The sequence below is a fragment of the Lepisma saccharinum genome, chromosome 8 (genome assembly GCF_977018435.1).
Source record: "Lepisma saccharinum chromosome 8, izLepSacc3.1, whole genome shotgun sequence".
Classification (NCBI taxonomy): Eukaryota; Metazoa; Arthropoda; class Insecta; order Zygentoma; family Lepismatidae; genus Lepisma; species Lepisma saccharinum.
This window is the reverse complement of record NC_139236.1, coordinates 78,104,915-78,126,488: the sequence shown is the minus strand read 5'-3', so window position 1 is coordinate 78,126,488 and position 21,574 is coordinate 78,104,915. Positions and strand designations below refer to the sequence as shown.

Genomic DNA, 21,574 nt, shown 5'->3' with positions numbered 1-21,574 from the left:
GAAAACCCTTGTATTACCTCTCGAGTTCCTCTCATGGATGAGCCTTTTGTCGGCACTGGTTGGCGAGATTATTTTTCTCTATATATTCTCTCTAGCTTACCAAAAACTCCTATCTCCACAACGAACTGTGCGTCACATAAATATAAGTGTTTCTGTACTTGACGTTGTACGTATCTTGTCACAAGGGGGTGTTGAATTCTCTATGGAATGGCCAATACGTTATTTATTATTTTCGTTTTCACAGTTTGTGGTGCCTATCGCTGCTTGTTACGTCAGTGGTTTATATTCTCATCTTGCAATACCAACCTACGAAAAGGGAATAAATAGCATCGAAGATCTTGCAAACAGTGGAGTTCACTGGGGATCTTCCTATAGTTATATTTACGATTTGATTAAGGAAATGGGAGACACTTATACAGACAAAATTTCCACCAGGTATGTTTCAGATATCGTAAGTGATGAGGACAAATATAGAATGCTCTCCAAATTAAATTTTGCATACGTCGTTGACATAATCGACGATGTATACGTGACGGAGATAGAATTCCTGAAAGACAGAAATCCTCTTCCTTTGTCTCTAATACAGCAACATCTGATGTCTATTGATCTTGTTATTGGGCTGAAGAGGAACTATCCTCTTGTCCATCAGTTTAATAAGTTTATCGAGAGATTCTTGGAAAGCGGTTTGGTACAACTTTGGGAAAGGGACGTGTCGAGACAATTTCAACACCCTGCAATGAGGGAAATTTTGACATCTTCGTGGAAAGTTGAAGGTAGTTCTCTCCGTCCGTTTGGAATATCTGATCTCCAAGGACCGTTCATTGCACTTGCTTTATGTCACCTCTTCTCCTTTACTGTGTTTTGCCTCGAACTTGCATGTGGAAATGCGAAGATTTAAACATAAATCTATTCGACTAGCTTCCCCTTTTGAAATTCGCCCACCTTTCGGTACCCAACAGACTCAATTTCAAGTTGCACTATTAGGGTAACGATAAAATTGCCCTTGCATTACAATAATCATTAATTTCCTTACACATGTAAACACAACGTAAACACAAATCGGGAACATATGAATGTAAAAAAATATCACTACTATATTTTTTTCGGTTACTTACCTTATGGGATGCATGTAGCAACCAACACTTCTTTACGAATTCCGTGTTATTGAGGATTGACAAACTACTCTTTAACAGGATTGCATTCGAAATAAAGCACACACACAAAATCAAATTATTAGTATTTATTTTTCAATTGGTATATCCTTTTCGGTAACAATCACTATACTTTTCCTGCACACAACAATGCACGAAAGGACAAATTTACACTTTGCGTGAGTTGCTTTTACAAAACCAAGTTGTTAAAGTAAGACATTAAGTTAATGTAAAAACATTTTCTTGTAGAAAAAGTATATAACAGGCAAAAATATCGTTAATAATTAGCAATAAATATGTATTCTTTTTCAAATCGAGGGCGATGGAAATATACTTTTTCCCTTTTCTGATACAATGGAATGTTTAGAAGCTGTTAAGCAAAGACTCAATGTGTATTTAATTTTCTTTTTTGAGCAAAACTGTACAAACGTAACTTTAATTTACAACTTTACAGATTCAACGCACCTATTTAGGATTATCTTGCTTGTTCAATATGTTTTCCACACTCCTCTGTCAGGCAAGTGTACTTGCATAAGAATACGTTTGTATATATACGTACACACACATATACAAATATGGTATAGAGTATGTCTTTTTTAAAGATACAGAATCTCTTTCCATATAATTGTTTGCTTACCACTTTGTGGTGCAAGGCAAATACTCTATCCACAAAACTCAAACTGTAACTCAACATAATTATAATTTATTACTACTCTTTCTGACCAGAACAAAATTATCACCAGTATTTGGTAAAAAAAAGAAAAGGAAAATATTTCTAAGATACATGTTCAGTTCTAATATTTAATGTTACCTCTGTGTCATGAATCACATACCATTTTTAGGTGTGACACCTTTTGGATAGTAAAATTGGACCAGTATGTTTTCAGTGCAAAGACTTGAACTATTTCCAAGACTCACAATGGTGTATGCTCCATGACACATGCGAAACATGAAATCTAACAATTCTATACTTTCTAACTCTTTATTACTTTAGTCTATATACAATATTTCTAAGAATGTGTAAAGGTCTGTACCATTTCGAGTAATAAATAAGAGTACAATAAAGTATTCACCATTTCCATTAACTTTTCCTTTCCACTCGGTAACAATACCAAGAAAGTTACTCCTGCAAGAACCAAATTTCAGTAGACAGATTTCACTTTAAGACATAAGTACCATGTAGAATTCAATGTCAAGACGGATGGATAAACGGATGGATGATTATACTTCGATAACAACTGAGTTCTAGCCTATTGTAAAATCTGATCTACGACATGTTGCTAAAGATTCACAGCAAAGAGATCAAACAGACCAAAGCAAGAAAAACACAAATGTAAATGAATTATTACTATTATAGTTCTAAGAATTGAAGTAATTTTCAACGACAGACTATAGCTAAAATCACACATAACAAGAGAGCTACAAGATCCTCACAGTTGGTAACTTGAATCATTCAAAAGGCAACCCACTATCTACTTGTAGTAATTGAGGAGCTTGTATGTTCGAAGTGCAATTGGCTCCCGTTTTATCTATAGGAATAACCTAGAAGATTTGCGTCTTGGAAATGAGAATGCTGCTCTACTTTATTTAGATCTTCATTTTCACTTTCTAAACGAAGAACGTTTGTTTTCAACCGGCTTCATACATGTTCATATACACTTAAACAGGGTTGTTATAATTCTGTATACCTGTTTCTTGAACATTTCTTACATGTATACCTTAGTTTAGAACATCACTGAGAATATAAACAGAAAATGGCTGCTTAAAGCAACTCGGGTTAACATGGTGAAAATTATGTGTTAAAATTGAATAAGTTATGTATGAATAAAACAAGCAGTACAACAGCAATAAGTAGACAGATCTGTTTAGCAACACTGTAAAGACAAACAAGAATCTAGTAGAAAGTAAAGTAACTAACATTTAATTAAAGCATAGCTTGTAAATAAAATAACGTATAATAGAAACGACACTAGAGATTGCAGCTGTAAGAATCACCATCTAGATTCGGGGCATGAATTGCTAAGTTAGCTCTTGTGACTGGTATGGAGACTTGTATGTCACATTTTCTGACGAAGGAATTCAGTTTTAAGAAAGTATACATCCAAAGCTACGTCTATTTCAAATTCTAAAATATATTTATTTCCCCACACCTTACTTTATAAGGGTAATATTCAAAAAGCTATACAAATTATATGGGTACTTCAATATAGTAAGATCCTATTGTAACTTTTATGTAAATATGATTTTCACAGTGCAAGTATGCTACTTTTAAAATTCACAGAACTGAAAATTATTTCCATTTTAATCTTTAGTTCTTTCTTGAATTAAATATACAAACTCCTGTATAACATAGAAGCCAAAGTTTTGAATAATGTGTAAAGATTAAAAGCATTCCAATCCTTATTTTGACCCTGTCCCAAAATATAAAAGCACGGAAGGTTGTAGAGTGCAAGAATTTATTAACGTTTGTCTTTTGTTGCCAGAACCCTTGGCTACAGCGTAATGTGATATCTTATGAGTAATATATCTTCATTGACAAAACAGACATATTTTTCAATGCTTACATATTTACTTGCAATAGAGTAGACAACCTGGTTTTGCATACATAAACAATTGGAAAGTTTTCATTCACGTCACGTTCAGAGAAAGTGGCACACTCAGTAGAACTAAAAATATAATGTGTTACTTCCTCTGAACAAGATAGTAGTGAAGTAAAGTATCAGACGGAATAGTACGATTAAGAAAAACATGAATTATTTTCAGAATAAGTATGGATTGATAATTTGTTGTTATAAATATTCCTGAAAGTAACCGATAATCTGGATTAGATTAATCTTCTCCAAAAGCGTAAAAGAAAACTCGAACACAATGCAACATCCTACCGTAATATGTTAAAACATATCTCACTGGAGCTGGTGTTCGAAGATTAGAAAATTAATCATTATGAACTCCATGTTACAAATGCATACCAAGATATATTCAGTAAATATATCATCTACTTGTGTTACTAGATGTGATATCTATATTGTTGTAGTGCATAGGGTATGGTGGTCCTACAGTACATTCACAACCTAGAACCAGATTTCTAAATCAAAATTGAAATAAAAATTCTTTACTAATTAGCAAAGGACATACCTTAATATGACATTCCAAACTACGAAGTACCTATATATGAAACAATTTATAAGTTCTTGTACATGAAATAAGCTTTAACAGTAACTTTCGAAGGAAACATTCTGTTAATGTTCCGCAACAATAATTCTCTGGGGAAAGTAGTTCAGTCTTATCAAACAAAGTTACATCATCAGACATGTAAAAAAATACAAGTTAGAATGCTGGTGATGTTAGATAATGTTCCTCCTGTAAATGTTATACAGTTGTCAAGCAACAGTGAATTCACGAGCGAGAAAATACTTGAAAGAAAATAATATATAATTTCTCCTGTTGAAATAATAGAGACGAAGACATAGTCCATAAATATTCAAAATGTAAATACCATCATGTTATATTGAGCAGAATGAAGGCTCTGAAGTTTGATGTTTATGAAAGCCTCTGTCATCCAGTTCTAAATAAGAAGTGAGGCTGAACATCGAGATTGATTAAGAGTTACGTCGTAAGTAGCTGTTTTAGATGTACCAAAAATTAATCATGTACAGTCTTATAGTACGTAACAGTATATTTTTTAAAAATTAACAAATACCGTGTAATTTTGAATCACAAAAGCTTCCGTCGTTATGTGTAGACAATAATCTTCAATGCAACTTTGGCACGTTACGGAAGATTTTTTATATCTTCTGAATGATCGTTAACACTAAGGGAAAAATGTACAGCTTTCTTTGGTTAATTAATATAGGTCTTCGGATTTTCTACAACTAATTACAATTAACACTCCATATGCTAATAACTTATTTTCTAGTATTTGCGAACCGTTCGGTCCTTTGATTCAGAGTACTTTACACATTGCTTATTGAACTATATTCAAATCAACAATTTCTACTGTACAGTTTCAACCTCTTATAGGGCGAAATAATATATGCCACGATGTACTTAATTTACCACATACTTATGTCTTGACTAGTGATTTGCAGTCTATAAACTCAGAGACCATGTGTTACTGTATTCCTTACGATGCAAAGAGCATTTGGGCATAACACAACGCGAGATCCAACATTCAGACTGTGAATCTGATCTGTCTTATCGCTAGGTGTCGCAGTGTTGAGCATAAGAAACACGTACTTCCTCAGGCAGCTTACAACTGACTTTCCCAGCATCTGACTGTCATGGATTCAGGCCGCAACCTTCTCGGGATGTGATTCCGCTCGACATCACTGAAATGCATGCCTCCGCGACACGACGAGAAACACGAGAAAGCAGTGGCTCCTCTGCCGAACCTCCTTCGAAGTGCGTCCCTTGTTCCCTCAAGGGCTGCAGCAACGTACGAGGTCCGATCTTGTGCTCAGGATTGGCCCGTTATCCCACTCTGATGCGGTGATCCGGTCATCGAGGAGGAGCCTTTGGACGCTTCATCACGTTGCCTGCTGTTGCTTCGTCGCCGGCGAACATTCAACTGCATGTCTAGAGTAGACCGGTAAGCCTCTTGAAGCCTTGCAGACTGATCCTCCAGATTTCGCTTCAAGCTCTCGATGGTCTGCAGAAGCATCTGCCTCCTGAATATAGTCAACTGGCGTTGGAATCGCGCTTTTTCTTGACGTCTCTGTCGCTCTTCTTCTTGAGCTTCACGTATCTTTGCTTCCACCTCGAGTCGTTCTTGTCGGAGTCTCGCAACTTTCTCTTCTAAGCTTCCGCGGACTTCCCGTATAGATCTTGGAGTGTCGTCGTCTTCACTGGGATTTACTTTTGCGGACAAAGTGGAAGCTTCTCTGAACATCGGCTTGTTTTCTAAAGACTTCTGTATTTTGGTTAAGGTATCGCAAGTGTACACTTTTCTCTTTAGTGGTTCACTTTGTGGACAATAGGAGGAATTTACTGAGTTTCCTAGATCAACTGAGCGGAATGTCATTAACGGGGGACGGCGACGAGTTTCTACGTTAGTTGTTATTGTAGCAATAGAGTCCTCTATGATTGTTCCAGGTCGGGGTGTAGGAACTCTCTCGGATCCAGAACTGGACAGGCTGTCGTCGTCAGAGTGCTTCTTTTCCTTAATTCTCTGCTCACACTGACGATGACGGATGCGTCTGTATGGAGACTGACGTGGACTAAGTATAGGAGATCTACAGGTTTGAGTCTCTGAAGCTACCAGTTTAGATATTTGCCTATTGCAAGGGAGTTCAGCAGGCGTCTTCTCTGAGCCACCTAGTCTTTGGTATTGCACGTCATCTGGATCAGTTGAAGAATCTGTTTCTAGGCTGCAACTTTTCATTCTTACCAAAATGTGCTCCGCCTCCAGAATCAGCTCCTTATACTTTTGATCGGCCTCCTTGTCTGCTTCTATTAACTTGACCTCCGAGTCGAAAGCAGAAAAGTAGTGAGATCCTGGTATTGACTTACGAGCTACCACTTTATCATGAGGTATAACTTCCTCGGTTACACGGTTTTCTTTGGGACTAGCTTTACGTGAACCTTCCCTGGAAAGTATCTCACGATTTCCATTCTTTTCATCTGCTCCCGACTTAGTAAACGTATGAAAATTGCTTTCCGGTATGGAAAGAATCTTCTTTGGAGATACAACAGGCGTTTTGTCGATATCCATATTCAACACTGCAGAGTCAGTTATGATATTGTTATCGCTGATGAACTCGCTCTTAGAAGGGAAAATTGGTCCATTATCAATGGCTTCAACGGTGCTGTCGCCCCCTGAACTGCTGCCGGCGATGATAATTTTCCACCCTGCAGAGCTATTCATTTTCCCCTCCACATTACTGCTACTTCGTCGATTGTTCCTTCTGGACTTTCTCTGACTAGACTGACGCGATTGTCCATCTCTTCGCCTTTGACTTCCGTCTTTTGAACTAGCTTTCCTGGAAAGGATACCTTCGTCTCTGCGTATACTTGGTTTTCGCGATCCATTGTCTTCTCTTTTATCTCGTCTTCCACTCGCACGTCTTAGGAACGATTCTCTCATTTTGGCCTTACGAACGAAATCTGTTACGTAAGTACAGTGTCCTGTATTGACAGGAGTAACTGGGGAATCCAGTTCGACAACGAGAGGACCATCGTCTATGAAATCCAAATCGTCGTCTTCCTCTGTATTATCGTACTCGCTGTCGGATTCACCATTACCTGTGTCTGTATCTCGTATATCTTCCTCACAGTCCGTAGGATCACTATCACTTAGGATATCAGTTTCTTTTTCGTACACGTAACTTTCGTCGTACTTTCCCATCTCGTTCAAGGTGCAGTCGTCCTCCGAGTTTGTGGCGGTAGATGTTGTGTTTGACGACAGGCTTCCTCGGCGTTTCGAGTGCTCCCCCGTGTCGCTGAGCGTTCCAATCATCTCTCGGCAGCACCACGACTGGCGCTCTTCCAGTATCCCTCCACAACGGACCACTATCGAAGAATGCGACGACCCTTTCACCTGCTTCACGGAAATGTTGGCACCGGATGCCTTCTGCGCAAACAGATCGGCTTGACACGGGAGGGTGACGTCGCTCCCGCTGTACGAGTTGCGACCGCTGGAAGAGTAAGATTCGTGGGAACTCTTGGAAGATTCGTACTGTTTGACCGCGCCGACCGCCTCGTTGGTCGATCCACCCGCTTCGGAGCTTCCGCATGAATTCCTGCCAGTCTTCAGGTGGTTGTCTTTACCATTATTGGCCGCGCCCATCCAGGGATTTGTCCTGATGCGGTTTCTCTGCCGAGGGGAGTTTGTCTGCTTCAGGTCCTGAATGTCCTCGAGCTGAGCGAAGCTTGTGCGGATAGCAGGATAACGCATCCTGTCATCCATCGATTCCGTCCTGCGATGATGATGCACCGTAGCGGCCGCGCTGGATACGCTCACCGCAGATGCAGACACCACGAGAGGAGTCGCTTCCACCGTGCAGCGCGACTCTCCAGCCACGGCGGGTAACTTGACGATCGTGTGGATGTTCCCTTCCTCGGATTTGGAAGCTGCAGCGGCCGCAACCGCAGCTGCTCTAGCCGCTGCCATGGTAACCACGCTCTTGTCGGTCGACGACGTGCTTGCAGCCGCCACGACGCCCCTGACCCTGTCGCACACGAGGAAATGGGACGCCGCGGGGGTGTGGGACGACTGGAAGTAGTGCGTTCCAGTGCGCAGGTTGATGTAATACTCGGGCGGGAACGACGCACCGGGGGAGTACCCGTGAGGAGAGGTACCATCCGTGGAGTAACCGGTGGAGTATGCGGACTCGGGAGAGGACAGGTTGTTGTAGTTCTGCGGGAGGGAAATCGTCTCGTACGCTGTCGGCGTAGGAGCTAAGGTGACCTGGGTGGTGCACCCGACGTGGATGATTTCTCCGGAAGACTTCGACGATTTCTGCTGCTTCTTCGGAACCATCGGACTCGTCGGGGAGTTTCCGGCGGAGTCCAGCAGCGGTCTCTCGGGAACCACCACCACAAGGTCCGTCCCCTTGCCGAACTTCCCTTTGCTCGAGCTGCCATCCTTGGATCGCTTCTTCCTTGGACGCACGATGTGCGCCTCCATCCATGACCTTATCTTGATTCCGAACATCTTTGGCGACGATTACAGGAACTCCATCTCAGCACACTTCTTGATAAGTTACTGCCTGGCCTCGGGGGTTATTGTTGGGTGAGCGTCGATTTAGTTCATGATTTGGTAGCACCTGCAAATAAATAGGAAAATAATACATTAATTTGCGCGTTACATAAAAGAACAGAAACTTATAACAAGACTATATCCTGTCCCAACTATCTCTGAAGCAAGGTCCGCAAAAAAATGCTGCGCGGTGCTTTGCTAACTATCCTGGTAATGTAGAATTAGAAGTATCCATTGACTTTGTACCGATATTATGCGATTCCTTAACTAGTTTATCTTATATTTTCTGATGTCATTTTGGATATTTTAAAGCAAAGCTCTGGTAAATTAATGATTACAATTAGTGGAACACCAGTACTCAACCGCTAATATTAATCAATATTTTAAAAATCTTAATTATTACAATTTTCAAGTATCGGTACGGGTATCGGTTCAAAGTGGTATCGGCTCAGCCCTATACTCTGGAGATATGACAACGGAACAAGTTGCGTGGAATAAATAGAAAATACTTTCTTTTCAATCTAACATAATCTTAATACAAGAAGAAAGAAGTTCAAAGGCAAGTACATCCCATCCCTTCGTAAATGAATACACCGACAGTAGTAGCTTTGATTTTGAAACAGCGGCGCTCATAAAACCTAAATATTACAAGAAAGTATTTCGTCTTCCGGTGAAGAACTTATTTAATTTCGCTAGAACTATAAATACTTTCCCCTAAGACTCTCACGACTAGAATAGTACAGTGTCTGATTGTATTAAAGCCACAAAAGAAATGTTCATTTCATTCTAGATATTAGGTTTGTGTCGTAAGCATACAAAATAACAAATAACAAAGCTTTTTTGAAAGCAATTGATAATCCCAATTCACAATAAAAAAAAAGTGAATATATTGTGTAATACCAAATCTGCTTTTGATGCGTTGGTATCCGACGACCGTTAATGTTTCCTGTATGAAAGCAATGGCGGTTTATTGGAGGGGTCTAGGAGGCGACACTCCTCCCAAGAGCTCACGGTTTTCAACAAAGTATAAAAAAAAATCATTCGCCCATCTCCGCATAAGTATCATACGGAAAAGAGTGTTTGTGATACACTGAGTAAAAATAAGTTTGTTTCAATCCACTTTCCGCTCAGATGGCTAATCGGGACTGAATGTAGTAGTGTTTAAAGTTAGATCTGAACCACTGTGCAATGACACCCGTCAAACAGGGATCGAACCCGGGACCCCCTTGATCACAAGCAGACAGCGTTAACTGCAGATTGGTGTGGGGAAGGAGCAGACAAACAGGCACACACACACACTATATATATATATATAATGTCAATCATTAAATAATTTATATTATAAAATATGTAATATATACAGCGTGTTTCAAAAAGAATATACGTATTACAAAGTATTATTTTGTCCAAACTATCGATCGCTGCGCCCCGGCTCGCTATTAGAGAAACGAATACATAGTCTAGTTTATATAATAGCCGCTAGATGTCAGTTGTGTTCTGTTTTACTTGGTAACCGTCAGTTGTTTAAAATGGCTACTCCGCAGCAGAAATCATTTTGTGTTCTCGAGTTTGCGAAGTGCAATTCCGTGATTACAGTGCAAAGACGTTTCAGGTTGAGGTACCAAATTGATCCTCCGAATGGGTGGAACATTCGCAGATGGTATCGACAGTTTGTAGATACAGGATGTGTATGTAAAGGAAATAGTCCTAGCCGCCCTCGTGTTCCTGAAGAAAATGTTGCACGAATTCAAACTGCTTTCCAACGTAGCCCTTCAAAATCAACTCGTCGTGCCAGTCGGGAGTTAAAACTTCCTACAACAACAATTTGGCGTGTTTTGAGACGTCGGCTGGTTATGAAGCCGTACAAGGTACAGCTGTTGCAAGCTCTGCGTCCTGATGACAAACGCAAACGTGTGGCATTTTGTAACGAGATTCTTGATGCTATTGACAATGACAACACTTTCGCACAACGCATCGTGTTTAGTGATGAAGCTGCGTTTCATGTCAGTGGTCAGGTAAACAAACATAATGTTCGCATTTGGGGCCTACAGAACCCACTTGCATTCATTGAACATGTACGAGATTCGCCCAAAGTGAATGTGTTTTGCGCGATATCCCGATCATCTGTTTACGGCAAATTCTTCTTTGATGGAAACACGGTTAACGGTCAGCAGTATCTCTCTATGTTACAAAACTGGTTGTTTCCGAGGCTGCACGAAGACAACTTCATTTTTCAACAAGACGGGGCACCCCCTCACTGGAGTCGCTAAGTGCGTGATTATCTGAATGAAACTCTACCGAACCGTTGGATTGGTCAAGGAGCTGGCGACTTAGCATGTATCAGCTGGGCTCCACGGTCACCGGATTTGACACCCTGTGACTTCTTCCTGTGGGGTTTCATTAAAGACAATGTTTATGTACCACCACTCCCACAGAACCTGGAAGAGTTGAAGAACCGGATCCGTACTGCCGTAACATCAGTGACGAAGGACATGCTTGCCCGAGTATGGGAGGAATTTGAGTATCGATGTGATATTGTTCGTGTCACTGCTGGAGGACATATTGAACATCTGTAATCTGAACTTGAGAGGTTCGTAAGTATGTGTGTCAAGTTTCATCTTCGTATGTCTTAAAGTTTAATAAATATATGCATGCGAAATACGTATATTCTTTTTGAAACACGCTGTATTATAAGGACTCTCCATCATTCAAAGTTCGATTGCAAATTTAAGATTTTAATACATCCTTTTTGTATGTATTTGTATGATTGTATACTACTAATACTATGAACAGTGATTTGCATGACTAGGGAGAGGGTCAAAAGTTAAGACATTAAGAAGATAATAGTTTGCTGTATAAAATTCACATCTAAATGCTATTACGTGTTTCATTAATATATTTATATCCTTTGCGGTAGCTGACGGAAAGCGATGAGAAATGATGAAGAAATAACAAGTCCGACTAATTTCTTTGTTCTGGGGATTGTTGGGTTCAGTGTCCTTAGAGATGTTGTTCGTTCTTTGTATGTGTTTTCGATATTGTTCCAGTAAAGTATATTCGACTTAAACAAGGTTTGCCTCTGTTGTTAGAACAAAAACTCTCCCCCCCGGAAAAGTTTGGTGGGGGGAATTCCCCCTGTCCCCCCCCCCCGGGATTTCGCACCCTGTTACCACCACGCCAACGGGAAGGGTTAGTAGTGTGGCGTAAAGTTCATGAAGACGAGGACAATTTCAGATTCAACTGAGATTTACTACCAGAGAATCTCAGTTTGCGAGTGACTTAGTTGTTTTGTTTCACATTTTGTTACTGAAGATGAAATAATTTGACTAACAATGAAGGAAGTTCTGTTTCCGAAAATGTAGGCGTCACCTATACACACACATACAAAATAACGTTTATGTTAATCTTCACATTATTTTTTTTTTTAAACCAGCAAGGAAATGGGGTACGGACTGGTAGAATAAACAAGTTCTAAAATTAAATCATGAAAATATGCTTGTTTAGTATTTGTTGCATAATCGATGGTTATTTACTTACTGGAAGGAAAGTATTAGATTGGGATCATACAGCTTTCAGTGACAGTATCAAAGACGATTTATGCACAATAGTATGCATAAAGCATTAGCTAAGCAGGCACTTTACCTTTCGTAACAGATCTAACATCCTTTCTTCTTATTCAATACATTAAGACATTAAGAAGATAATAGTTTGCTGTATAAAATTCACATCTAAATGCTATTACGTGTTTCATTAATATATTTATATCCTTTGCGGTAGCTGACGGAAAGCGATTTTGTATCCTTTTGACATTAATTTCCTTGCCACGACAGCTGTTTTTTTTTTTTTTTTTTTACAAATTTTGGCGATCGTGATTGCACGCAAGTTACATAACGAAAAACTCAATGTGCTGACCAAGGCAGAAATGTATTTTATTATAAAACCTAAACTAAACGTAACGTTTCAACCTTCTAGCACGGTCTTCTTCAGACTCTGTACCAAGTACAAATGTAACAAGGTACAAAAACAGGACGATATATATATATACACAAACATTACTCCCCTCCAGACTATTAGAAAGTTAGAAAGCCACCTGATAGAATGTTCCAGAACAACTTTCTAATAGTCTGGAGGGGAGTAATGTTTGTGTGTATATATATATATATATATATATATATATATATATATATATATATATATATATATATATATATCGTCCTATTTTTGTACCTTGTTACATTTGTACTTGGTGCAGAATCTGAAAAAGACCTTGCTAGAAGGTTAAACGTTACGTTTAGTTTAGGTTTTATAATAAAATAAATTTCTGCTTTGGTCAGCATATTGAGTTTTTCATATCATGGAAACAAGGCTTAATGGTGTTACATAATGAATACGTGCTTTATTCTTATACAGGTTTCTTACCTATTCATGTAACAGTAACATTAATTAATTTACACATGATTATGAATGTACCTACAGAATAGACTAACGTATTACTTTAAACATTTATATTATTATTTCTGACACTTGGTTCGGACCCTCCCCCCGAAATATATTTCTAGGGTCGTGCCTGGAAATCGGCGCTATTGATGCAAATCCATTGAAACCCAACAATAAATAATCCCTATTAATATATCATGTGCATTTGAAAGTGGGGAGAATAAAAAGAAAATGCTTCATCTAACTGTAATTGGCAAATGCAAAGTGGATCGGTTTAGTTATTTCTGAACAACATTTTATTATTCTATTAATTAATATCCAACGAAGGGAATGGGATAACATGTAAAGCCACGGAAGTGTGCAGAACAGGGTGTGATCAGCGAGAACTGAACGGCTCGAGCTTCTAGTTCCGAAAGTTGCCGCTAGATGGTGGAACGGTTGCTATTTCAATCAATGTAGTCACGCGGAGAAGTGAGCACAGAGATTTCGATCTTCCTTATTCGGAACAACTTCAATCGAATTTTTTTTACTGAAAGTGCGATAAGAAATAAAGACAATTGTGTCTTAATGTGTGAATTAACACATTATTTATTTAAAATCCTTGAGTTCTTGTTCATATATGTATATTAACCTCAAACAACACTTTCGACAGTCGTATGTGACAAACTGCCTGACTCTTGACTATCCCGCCATGACAATGACTAACGAATAACGAATTCCTGTGACAAATACGAAGGCAGAGTCAACAGACTGGAACTTCAAGAACTACTACAAATCCGCCATGATCCAGGATGCAGGATGCAGAGGGGAGAAAGAAATGCAGATGAAGAAGACCTTACAACGACATGGACCAGGGTGAATGATAGCAGCAATTCTGCCAAGAAAAATTAGTCAGTCAGTCGTAGTATCAACGCTGTCGCCTTGTAATCGCGGGTTCAAACTCCAGCGGAACCACGAAAAGTGTCTGTAGATCCAGTCCCGATTATCCTCTTCGAGCAAACAGCTATTAATTACTTATCCTCGGCTTCGGTAGTTAATATCCAAACTTCAAAGTTCGATCTTATATTTTGATGAACTTTTTACAATTTTACGTCCACTGCAAGTTCTGATGTTTATGAACGAACAGTTTAATTACTGTGCTCTGTATTAGGACAGATGCTTGTTCATCTACTCTTGTGAGCAGAGGAAAGAGGAAAAGTAGAAGAAAGTCAAGAGAGAGTCGAAGGTGCAGGAAGGCAAGAATAAGGGAGAGGCGCAAGAAGGAAAATATACAGAAAACAAAGAATACGAGAGAAAAACACAGAACCGTGCGGCGATAAAGAGAAATCAACAGAGTAGAAGAAAAAGTGGACAGATAGAAACAGAGAGAAATATAGAGCAAGCACGAATATTCCAATTGCACTCGTAATTGGAAATGGAACTTTTCACATTTGTTGACGTCATCACCGGCTGCCACTGACAATTGCTTTGTCCCCCGAAGTGGTTGTTTGAAAAAAAAATTAACGCGCGAGTTGAAAAAGCGATCGGATTTCATACGATCGAATACATATGTTCGCCAGCCTTTTGTGTGTCGCTTCCCCCGGAGAGTTCATGTGAAAATTGGCGCCACAAAAGGGGCTGCAGGCATCATAATACCAATTTGTATTGATTGTCATGTTATCATGTTAAATTGTCTGTTCTTTTTTGCGTGTGTTTCTCCCTCGAGCGAGAAACAAATTGCTCTCTCGTAAGTGCGACGAGAAACCTCTCTCTCTCGCCCATCAATCGGGAAAATGTGTTTTTCAAAGTTTGCTTTCAGTAAATTGTCCAGTTTTACTCAAAATCAAAACTGGATTAGTACACATTAAGTAGCATACATTCTCTTTTTGTTGTTATAAGAATAACTACTGATGTGTATCATTTGATCTTATGATGTCAGAGCCGCGTTGGTCCAGTCAGTAAGGCGTCTGACCTCCACGCTGAAGACCCGATCGAAATGGCTGATTTCAGATTTTTTTTTATTATATAGCAATGTCCTTGCATGAAGCCGTTCTGGGGTACACCAGCTTCTAATAAATGTATACCTGGGTGTTAAAGGCTGCCAAAGATTGGTGCTGATCACATCACCTCCACATCCCCCATGTACTGTAACTTCACAGCATGTTGCTATGTGCCTTAACATAATCATAATTTCACACCCACACGCACCAATGTGTGTATGTATGCACACATACTTCAGTAGTTGAAACTAACATACAGAAGCAGAGAAGTGACGAAAAATAGGCAAACATATAGAAACTAATTCAAATCTGCATGGTTTCACGGTGCAAAGATGTTCTCACGAGCAGCGTCAAAAGCGAATGACAACAGATATAATAAAATAGATTACAGCAGGAGAGTTCTGTCAAAAAGGCCTGATTTTAAGTTTTGAGATTATCGTAGCGTTACTTGCAGCGCCGTCACCACCAGGAGGCGAGGGAGGGCAAAATTCCATCCAGGTGAGAAATTTTCAAAATCAATTTATAGCAGAATCAAGCACACGCAGAGGAGGTAAAAAGGGAGAATGAAAAATGCAGAAACAGAGGAAGGGATGGAGAGACAGATGAAGAAAGAACGTGACAGTAAATCATAAGAAGGGAAGACATTGAGGAGCAGAGGAGGAAAGGAAGAGAAAAACAGAAGATGAAAGAAAGAGAAAAATAAATGGAAATTAGGAACAGACAGGTATGAAAGAGACAGAAAAGGAAAGAGAAACAAAAATATAGGAAGAGAGAAATAAAGACAGAAATGATTATAAGAAGATATGAATATATAGAGGGGATAGAGAACAGAGGAAGGAAGAGATAGGAAGAAGGACAGCGAGAAATTGATGCAGAAACACGAAGAAAGAAAGAAACATTTAGGCAGAGAGCAAGAAATGATTAGAGAGAGAGAAAGAGTTAGAAAAACAGGAAGAAATTGAGGGGATGCAGAAACAGGATGATAAAAATATAGGAAGAAACAAGGAGAGGTTATTGAGAACCACAGGAATAAATAGAGGAGATGGAAAACGAGGAAGAAAGAGACTGAGAGAATGAGATGTAGAAACAAGAAGAAAGAAACAGAGGAGGAGGAGAAATGAATGATGAAAGAGGAATATAGATTTAAAGAAGGAAAGAAAAGAAGATAGAGGAAGAAAGAGAAGTAGATGAAGAAACAGAGGAATAAAGATGGAGCAGAAGCCATTACCACTGAAGCAGAACCAGCTGATAAAATTCTCTTGAACATTAATGTTGAATTTTCACTCAAGTACTTAAGAGTTAAGTGAAGTTCTGGAAACGAACAACAGTAACCGAACGCAAACCATTTTCATCTCCAAAAGAGATTGCTTGTTGAGATTAAACCCGCTAGAAAGCAGGAGACAATGGGCGAGGTCTGAGGCACGAGGCTTAATGAGGCCTTGCACTTGAGAAGCGCTCGCCACTCCATCTAGCGGCTTCCGTGAAATACAAGCGCCCTGGGAATCGTTAGTTCGAGTATCATCCTCTCCTCTCGCCGCGGAGGCCGGAACGATCAAAGGGTCGCCTAATAAAGTGATGAACGCACAAAGCTCCTCCTCCAAACAATGCCTGCGGAGGTGAAACAATGAAGCAAAGGAGTCTGACAGAAACAAATCTGACGGCTGGGCATAACCTCGTGGCTACAGATTTAGACGTTTCTGCCGCCTCGGTGGCCGAGAGGGTTGAGTGATTTGATTATGAAAATAGTTGTGGGTGCGTCAACATTGAGGCTATTTTTGTTTCCAGTAAGATTCCAGTGACGTCAGTAGAGAAGTTTCATGGGGCTTACATACTTCTTGCTTTCACTTTATCTATACTTCTTATTTTTCTTCCTCTTTCCTCTTCATATTATCTCCATCTCTCTCTCTCTCTGTGCATGACCCTTGCTCCTACAATGTTCTCATATAGGTTGTTTAGGTGGGCTACAACCCACCCACGCTCACCCGGTGGTGACGCCTCTGTATGATTCTAACTTAAGATCCCTGGCTTTGGAGCTTTGATTATCACGTCACGCTGGTTAACGTTCTTCCTGCTGTGGACCTGCTTCAATCAGTACAAACACGTTTGAACTCGCGAATGGTGTAATTGGCGATCTGTTACGTTTCTTCGGCTGACATAGTTTATTTCCGTGCCCCAAGATGCCGAACGCTGCTCGCGGGACTACACTATCGAGTAGTCCTTTAAGCGCGGAGGTTCTTAAGTCACGTTACAAGTGGATATATCACATGGTGCTATTGGTTGGTGGATAGTAAACAAAATTACATGTAGATAATACTTACGATAAAATTCTACCATAGGACCCTGCATGATTATTTCTTGTCACTTTTTAGTGTGGCATTAATATTGTTACTATCAAAAATCCAAAAATTTCACGATAATATTCTTAACCCAATGCCGCCATCTCTCGTTAGACTGTGAACAAAAAGCTTCAGTACGTGTAAACAATGATAGTCTGCAGCTACGCGTAATTTATGGTGAGGAGCTTCAGTATGACAACTGGCGTCGTAGAAATGAAATATGATGCGTTTCCTTGATTTCTTGAGTACAATTACAAATAATTTTGCTCTAAGTAGCAAGCATAGTATTTGAAATTTTCTCGTGATGGATGGAAAAACGTGATACTTTCGTCCGGCGACTGCCATATGTGTTTTTTTCCTACACCTAACCTTTTCCGAACAACTTATGTTTGAAAGAGAATGCGACAGTCCTTTGTAGCTGCATACGAATTAACATGATCGAAAATGACTCTCATTAAACAATGTTGAAAATTAATAACTACTGTAGTTTACACTTTGCCCCGAGAACCTCTGGAGAAAGCGAACGTAAACAAGTCTACGCAATTAGTGACTGGACAGGGCTCGACCAATGAACGCGTTAGAGGCGAAGTGAGTGCATGGAGGGGAAAACGCTGCTGCAGCTACCACCCCACTCGCTTTCTCCCCATTCTCTACCGTTATGCGCTGTCTAGCTCCACAGATTAAGGTCACGATTGCGGAATGTTTCTTTGTAACACAAGCAATACTGCAAATCGGCCACCGCATTTAACAGTTTGTTGAACTTCTCTGAAAGGTTGGTGATCGCTGTATATGCCAGATTGATTTTTCTTGTCGCTGCTCATTTGCTGAAAATAAGAGGACGTAGAGACTGGAAATGTCGAGAGAAGTAGCACAGGGTGGTTACTCTAAGAGCATGATAAAATTCAAGTATAATTCCCGGTTTTCAATGCGAACTTTCCAAAAATTCAAGGCGAACTTTCCAAAAATTCAAGGCGAACTTTCCAAATATTCAAGGCGAACTTTCCAAATATTCAAGGCGAACTTTCCAAATATTCAAGGCGAACTTTCCAAAAATTCAAGGCGAACTTTCCAAATATTCAAGGCGAACTTTCCAAAAATTCAAGGCCACAAACACACACCTTTAAATTTTAAGATGCAGAGTTTGCATTTGCCATTTCACATACTCGGTTTCGAAATTCATCTACAAACACAAGTCACAAACGTTACGGGATATATTAATTTACAAAAAAATGTTAATTGTATAAGAATTTCAAACTCAAATTTACCTAATAAACTTCAAGGTATCTTAGTTGTCAATAATTTTCAGTCGGTTAGATAGATTGTTCTGCAAAGGACACTGACAAAGTAAAGGAATTGAGAAAAAAAATCCATGTAGTTTTCTCTTCCTCGATACTAATGGCTACACTGTGAAAAACTTGCTTCAGGGCATTAATAAATATGTATATATTCAATGGGACTTGGAATAATAAAAGGCGGAATTCCCGGTGGGTAGCCACCCTGCGTTGTGTTTGACATGCCTTTTCCATTGGCGGCTGACCTTGGGAGCTCTTTCTATCTACCAATAGTCTTCGAGGGTTTGGGCGGGCGCTGCACGAGGTAGCAAACTCAGTTGCGAAAACAATATTGTAAAAAGAATATCGCTCTACTGCAGCTGCGTTGGCTGAGTTAGCTCTTTACTGTATACGAAAGGTCCTTCCAGTGCTACTTTTCCCTGTGTTCACGTGGATCCACTTGTAACGTGACTTAAGAACCTCCGCGCTTAAAGGACTACTCGATAGTGTAGTCCCGCGAGCAGCGTTCGGCATCTTGGGGCACGGAAATAAACTATGTCAGCCGAAGAAACGTAACAGATCGCCAATTACACCATTCGCGAGTTCAAACGTGTTTGTACTGATTGAAGCAGGTCCACAGCAGGAAGACAATGTGAAATTGGCACTTGAATCTTTGCAAAATACAGTATCAAATCTTCCTACATCACAGGAACTTAAAAATATTAAGAGGGCAGTGAATAGGATATTGAAATCAGAAGATATCAAGAATATCCAAGCAGAGATCAAACATCTCACTCAGACAGTGGCCACTCTACCAACCAATCAACATATTAATGAACTGCATGCCCTGTTTGAGGATATCAGAAGACAGGTCCATGATCTTACTGCTCAAAATTCAAAATTGGCAGTTGTTGAAAATTTGCAACAAATTGTAGCTAATATCAAGCAACAGCTAGGGACCATGGAATCCAATCAAGCAAATGCTCTGTCTGTTTTTGCCACCCAGCTTCAAGAGATTGTGCAACAATACAAGAAACTTGTTGTGGACATAAAAATTAAGCCAGGCCATGATGATGTTGTTAGGACCATCAATGAGCATCTTGAATCTGTAACAAGCAGATTGCTTACAGCAGAAAAGGAAATAACAGGCATAATCGAGAATCCAAAACATACAGTAATTCTTGAATTGTACAGCATCCCCAACAAAGAATATGATTTACCATTTACACCAGGTGGCAAAATATATATGCTGTCCCCTGCACAATTTTATTACCAGTTTTTTGTTGGGGGCACATTGAGACCAATCAAGATCAAATATTGGCTTCAACCACAGGCACACCACTACCCCACCTTATCAATAACAAATGCTGATAACAAAGTGAAAATCACCAGTGTAGAATTAGAGGATTTTACAGATCCCAAAACATTAGAAACAGCATATGTTGAAGATGATGGATCTCTGGAATTTAAAATACAAATAGGGGACAAATTATATTTAGAAAATCCTGCAGTATCAGCTGCTGAACACCCCATAGTTGCAATATTCTTGTTTTCATATTATGTCTAGACAAATTATTGTTGATGAATTACACAGACAAGCCAGACATAATTATAAGAGACTGCCAGTAGTCACAAAGGGCATAGATGATTTATGGCAGAGCGACTTGATTGAAATGGCAAGTGGCTGGTTGAAAAACTTAGACAAAATCAACAAGGGCTACAAGTATCTACTCACTGTAATAGACACATTTTCAAAATTTGCCTGGGCTGTGCCACTCAAATCCAAGACTGGAAAATGTGTTACAGAAGCCATCAGGACAATCATCAATCAGAGTGGAAGATCACCGCGCTATTTGCAAACAGATAATGGCAAAGAATTTTATAATTCAGTGTTCCAACAATTTATTAAAAGCCAGGCAATAAAACATTATTCGAGTTACAGTGACCTCAAGGCCTCAATTGTAGAGAGATTCAACAGAACCTTAAAAAATCTTATGTATAAACAATTTACACTCCAAGGTAATTATAAATGGATTAATATTCTTCCAGAACTTCTACATAAATATAACAACTCGGTCCATTCCACAATCAACATGAAACCCGCTGAAGTAACTTCATCTGATGAGCAAAAATTGATCAGCACTGTTTATTATCCTAGATACCAGCCAACAAGAAGAAAGGCCAAATACAAGGTGGGTGATCAAGTAAGAATCAGCAAATATAAGCACTTATTCAAAAGAGGCTTTACAAGAAACTGGAGCACTGAATTATTTACAGTGGTTCAAGTTAAACCCGGGACCCTTAACACATATATAATAAAGGATCACCGAGGAGAAATTCTCAAAGGCAGGTTCTATGAACAAGAGCTCAGCAAAACTAAACAGCCTGACACATATCTCATAGAAAAAATTATCCGCAGAAAAGGCAACAAGTTATTTGTCAAATGGCTAGGACTTCCAGAACACAGCTGGATCGATGCAAACAAAATAATAATATGAGCACCTGGGATGTTATAAAAAGGCTGCCAGAACCTGAACAACAAAATAAGAGAAATGGAAAATTGCTACCTGATAATATTAGGTGTCTTATTGTTGGGCCATCTGCTTGTGGTAAAACTACACTAATGGTTGATAATTTTTTATTGGCACCCAACTGGTTAGACTGGAAAAACAGGCACTTGTATGTCTTCTCTAAGAGCTTGGAA

The 21,574-nt window shown here is 39.4% G+C and overlaps 1 protein-coding gene across 1 annotated transcript in view; it reads right to left on the bottom strand.

Annotated features, from left to right (window-relative positions):
* Positions 1–1,233: 1,233 nt before the first annotated feature.
* Positions 1,234–21,574, bottom strand: part of LOC145991172 (uncharacterized) — a 54,284-nt gene continuing 33,943 nt past the window's right edge. The window contains exon 2 of the mRNA XM_083127015.1: positions 1,234–8,914. Coding sequence (XP_082983141.1) covers positions 5,608–8,802 — 3,195 coding nt within the window. The 5' untranslated portion in view covers positions 8,803–8,914 and the 3' untranslated portion in view covers positions 1,234–5,607. The remainder of the gene's footprint in view (positions 8,915–21,574) is intronic.